At 37.7% G+C, this 5,541-nt stretch overlaps 1 protein-coding gene across 3 annotated transcripts in view; it reads right to left on the reverse strand.

Annotated features, from left to right (window-relative positions):
- Window positions 1-5,541, reverse strand: part of myo6 (myosin VI) — an 80,030-nt gene that overhangs the window by 3,768 nt on the left and 70,721 nt on the right. For all 3 annotated transcript variants that reach the window (XM_015385181.1, XM_015385180.1, XM_015385182.1), the window contains 2 exons: window positions 4,367-4,501; window positions 2,053-2,271 (listed from right to left, as the gene is read on the reverse strand). In XM_015385181.1, coding sequence (XP_015240667.1) covers window positions 2,053-2,271; window positions 4,367-4,501 — 354 coding nt within the window. The remainder of the gene's footprint in view (window positions 1-2,052; window positions 2,272-4,366; window positions 4,502-5,541) is intronic.

The following is a 5,541-nucleotide window of genomic DNA, read 5'->3' on the forward strand; positions in this document are numbered from 1 at the left end:
GGACTACGTCAGGCTACCTCTGACCACCATCAGTAGGCAATGTGGGTGAAGTGTCTTGCCCAAAGACACAACAACACTGAAAGTCAGAGGTAGGGCTTGAACTGACAACCCTTCGATTGCAGGGCAAACTCCTGCATCCACTGTTGCCACCAACACAAATTTTCATATATTACATCAAATTGTTTGGTTGAAAAAAGAACAAACAATGGCATAGAATTCCAATGTAGTGAAAAAAAACCTTTATATGTTGTTCCTTTCTCCGTTTTACTAACCAGAGCAAACAAACGAGAGACATGTTCAAATATGTATGGAAAGAAGTATGGCATCACCTTTATTTTTTAAATTTCAGTACTTTGCCCACTGATGTTTTGTCGATCTAAGAAGGCGTTCGACCGTGTCCCTTGTGGTGCCCTGTGGGGGGTGCTCCGGGATTTTGGGGCCAAAACTAGATCGCAAATAGAAGCCGCGGAAATCAGTTTTCTTTGCAGGATGTCTGCGCGCACCCTTCCAGGCAGACTGGTTGTCTGAGTCTCATCTACACCATCTGCTTTCACTGCAGCTGATAAATGTTACTACTTCAATCATTCAGATTGTCTCCAAAGACTTGTGAACCATAATGATCAAATGCATCAGCTGCCTTTATGAGACTGGGTTTTTGGTAACAAAAGGCACTGCAAAAAATGAAAATCTGTATGAGTTATTTTTGCGTAAATTGAGTAAATTTTGTCTTGAATTGAGGAGATAAGTAAGACACCTTGCCAATGGAACAAGACAATTTACATTTAAAATAAGAAAAAAAAAATTGCTTTGTCTTATTTCAAGTGAATATTATCTAATTGTCTTATTTTAGGAGTAGAAATACTGATTCCATTGGCAAATCGTCTTATTTACCTACTAAAATTAAGGGTAAATACACTTATTTTAAGAAATTTTGTACTTATTTCTCGATGGCCTACGGAACAAAGCCCTAGAAAGTTACCATCAGTGCATCCTGGGAATCCCTTGGCATGACTCTACTTAACACTGAGATACTCAGTAGCTAACCTTTCCATTGCAAAGACCCCAGCAGCAATCGGCCACACATGGAAACTGGGTACTCTACAGTCCCAGGTCAAACTTGAGGGATATATGGGCAACAGTGGGCCCTAAAGATGCCATACAATAATGCTGTTGCACCAATCAACCAGTGTTGCTAGGAAAACTACTGTATATTAAAACTAGCTCACTCATCTGAGCCAAAACAGAAACAGGGCATGCTCAGGAACACTTAAACAATACTAAAAATCTCTCCCACCACCGGCCTCCGAGAGAGAGAAAATCAAAGTTGAACTCAGCAAAACAATCTGAAAGTCAAAACTCAGAAACAATGATCTGGCCCTGATAGCTGGGATTGAGCAGAGTATAAAGCAGCAGGAGCAGGTGGATAAGATGAGTGATAATGGGTAACCGGGCAGAGTTAGGCAGGTGAGTGAAATGAGCAATTAGGTCAGCTATTAGGGTCATGATCATGACATACTGTAGATAACTTAAAATGGCCCTGGGTGGTAATGTTCATGGATTGGACGAGGCCTGTCACATATATCTATGTTTGTGATGACTATCTATATTAGATGAGTTTAACTTCAAAAATGATAGTATATATTTTAGCTTACTTGAGATTACTTCATCAGTAGCACTTAAGAACATATCCATAGGAATGCACTATGAAACTATTCCAACCAGTGTATACAAAACGAGATTAATTGTGTATACAAAATGACAATAAAAGTTCTCGAAGTCTAAGTCTAATCTCGGTTTTAAGATCTTTTTCACAGATTAATTTGGGGGCAAGTAATTTTCTCTCATAAACCTTTTCCCAGACAGTTTCCTCACAGTTTGTCCGCTATTCCTGACTGGAATAAAGAACAAAATGAGGTTACTTGCTTAGCAACAGGAAAGAGGGAAAACATTTTTTCTTTTTTTTTTATTCATCCATGGTTTCAAAAGACTGAAGTGATTATCCTAAAACAATATCCTTGTGATAGTATGAAAAAGAAAGAGCTGATGATTCACCTGCAACCAACACAATGGGCTGTTTATCTGGATGAAGCTCCATCTGTCTGGCGATCCAAGGCCCATCAAAGTGAGCGTACCACCAGCCCTTCTTCTTATTCTGGGGGTCCTTGTACTGGTCAGCGGGCCGGATGAAAGGAATTCGAAAGTAACGCTGCTGTCGGTTCATTGCAACTTCGTGATGCTGGGTTGTTGTTGGAGGAGCCGGGTTCTGTTCAGCTGCAAAGCAATCATTTGAAAAACAAATGTGTAATACCGGGGGGCGGAGTTCACCATAGAAACAGATTGGTCTTATATAGATTTAACTTCACTTTTCCATGAGCAATAAGAACAAAATAAAATATACATGGAGCTTTACTGAAACAGGACTGAAGAATAACCTAAAAAAAACTAAACAAAAATAAATGGGAAAACTTAAAAAACAGCTTCTACCATCTTATTAAGACTCTAAATATATCTCGCTGCATCTGTGAATACAAGAATAGGATCCAATTTAGAAACAAACAAAATGCAGAGCCCTAATTAGGGGAGCAGAAGTTAGCTTTTAATTTTCCATTATCCATTAATTTTTGAAGATCTCATTCAGTTTATTACAGTGCTTAAATTATATTGAAATATTTGCATTTGTCCCTTTTTTTAACATTGAACAGTCATTTATCCATTAGGTCAGTTAAGATTAAAATCTTTTCCAAGAGACATTTGGCCAAAAAGGAAGGTGAAACTAGAAAAATCTAAATTGACTTTGATTTGTTAATGAATTTTAAAATTAGAGTTAGAACAGAAAGAATATAAAAACAAGGTCCAGCTTAGGTAACAAAAAAAAGCACCATCAGTTAAAAAAGCTGTATAAATACTTACGTTTTTCAGAGAGATTTAAGATCTACTTTAATCTGTTAAATCTGAATTGAGTAAAGTTTAGACCGAATGCCGCGTCCCTAATGCCCGTCACACCTTACCGATTTAGCCAGCGTATGCCCGAAGACCCAGAATCTCCTGAAACACTGGCATACGCTCAACTTTCAATGTATTTTTTCAATTTTATAAATACATTATTCATAACGTCTGTCAAACGAAAGCCTAACTTAAGCATAACACACGGCAGCCTAATGCCCATGAAATTATGCACAAGCATCATTTCATCAGCATTACGAAACATCAGTTCAAGCTGCTGTGCCTGAGGGGAGGCGCCCGGTCTGCACAAAAAGATGTCTTTGATCATAAAAAAAAAGAATAAATAAAAAAGAAAAAGAAAGAAAGAAGGTTTGCAGTCGCAGCAGATTCTGTCTGCTGGGAAGTTTGTTGGTTGTTGGCGCGAACGCAGGGAGGATCCATCACACTCACCTTCACGCTCACCCTATGACGGCGAAGCAGGAGAACTTACAGTTTCCCCCCTTTTTATACCAAAACGCTGCCAATACGCCATTATACTGTAGCTGTAAGTTAAAAACACGTTCAGCGCTCGTCTGGAACACGTAAAATACGTTGATGTGCGTTGGAGAGAAGTTCTTGATAAGTCACGCATAAGATCTGCAAAAGTTACTCATAGCTTCTGGATAAGCTAGACGCCACGACTTATGAGTAACTTACACTCAACGAATGTCAACGATCAGATAACTGACCTATAACTTATGCCCCACTTATGACCATATGCTGGCATACGTCAGGAAATTTTAAGCATGCTCAAACTTTCTTGACGTACTGACTATATGTTGGTGTGCCAGCGTGTTTCATCAAATTATTTCTAATTATGTCGATAGTAAAGATCAGTGATCAGTAGGGTTTGTAATCCTTTGACCAGTCTAAACTTGATCACTGAGCACTGTGCCATGCTGTGTTTGTACAACGCTACTCTGCTCTGCCACTCCACAAATAAATACTCAACCTATAAAACCTATAACCTAAACCTATAAAAACCCTGTGTGATCCAACCTGAAGCCATTCAGATTTTCATTCTAAGAGTGTACTCCATCAGTGAGATGTTTTATTTTAGATTGAAGACTCCATTATCAACAGTTATGCATTTCCAATCCAACATTAGAGAAAATAATCCTGCAGTCAGTGTTGAACATGGTTGAGGGTTAAGTTCTCAGTTTTTCCATCAAACTCAGTGATACATAAAATCATTGCTCTCTACTGCAAGTGTCTAAAGTGCAAATAAGACATTACAACACAGCCTGCTGTGTCTGCAGAGAAACAAGCCTGTATGACAGCAGACTTGGTTTACAATATGCACGTGTTTCTTCCTTCAATCGACAAGAGTGTAAATATATATAAAATCAGATCAACTGGATGACAGGAACAATACAATACAAACCATAGTCAGTGATGGATTTAGGAGCCCTCATGTCACTCCCGTCGTCATTCTGTTTCTTGTTCTTGGACTTCCAGGCATGGTAAACCTTCAGACGACGGTGAAATTCCTCTCTGCAGGCTGCCAGCAGGTCAATGTCTTTAAAAATAAAAAAAATTCAAACAATCAATCAATTTTCTAAGTACTTAGTCCGAAAGACGATTCGGAGATTATTTATTACCTTCGGCAGTCATCAATCTACACTCTTAAAAACTTTTTAAACCTTCAATATTCTGGAGAGATTCTTAAGTCATGATTTTTTTGTGTTAAATTAAAAATATAATTACACCCAAACCAATTCTTCAAGATTTGGTTTCTTGCTGAGCATTAGATTAAATGTTTGTACCCACTCACATCTTTTCATTACGCGTCCAACTGGTTTCACTGCTGGACGTCTAAGAGCAACAAAATTGCCAAAATATGAAGGTAACTGAGAAATGATGGCGTTTGGATTTCTCTCAGTGTAACCAAAGGATGACGACAACATGAGAACCAACTAAAATACATTCAAATTCATTCATAATAACATAGCAAAGAGCATCTGTTAGATTCCTAGTGTAATATCAGTGAAACCATCATAGCTTATTTTCAGATGTTCTCAAAAAGCCAAGAAATGATAATTATCAGTAAAGTTTGGAGAAGTAATAATAGAGAAGCTTCAGTTTGGCTGAGATGGACCAGAAAAACTTTACAGTTCCTTGAGAAAAAGAACATTTCCTCTCTGCAGATGTGAAAAAATGCTAAACTTTACTTTTTTAGATATCATGTTCACAACTGGACCCCGAGATTTCTAAAACACACTTTGGCAACTCCAAAAAAAACAACAAAAAAAACAATAAAAACCCGGTGGCTTCAAACTATGATGAAGTATTAGAGACATAGCGAAAAAAATATTCATCATATCAGATCTGCAAGGATATAAATGTAAAATGACAACAATAAAGCTGCAAAATTAAAAGAATAATGAGATTAAAGATGTAGCCAACGTTAATGTAAACTCTAACAAACGAGTTAAATGCTCGACAGCTCAGGCTGCAGTTTGGTTGAACACTCTGTTGGAGCGCCGGTCCTATTAAAATTACATTTTTGTCATATCATATTTTGACGTTATTCTCATATCACTATAACTTTATTCTAGT

This window comes from Cyprinodon variegatus, unplaced genomic scaffold, assembly GCF_000732505.1.
Source record: "Cyprinodon variegatus isolate N-32 unplaced genomic scaffold, C_variegatus-1.0 Scaffold332, whole genome shotgun sequence".
Taxonomy (NCBI): domain Eukaryota; kingdom Metazoa; phylum Chordata; class Actinopteri; order Cyprinodontiformes; family Cyprinodontidae; genus Cyprinodon; species Cyprinodon variegatus.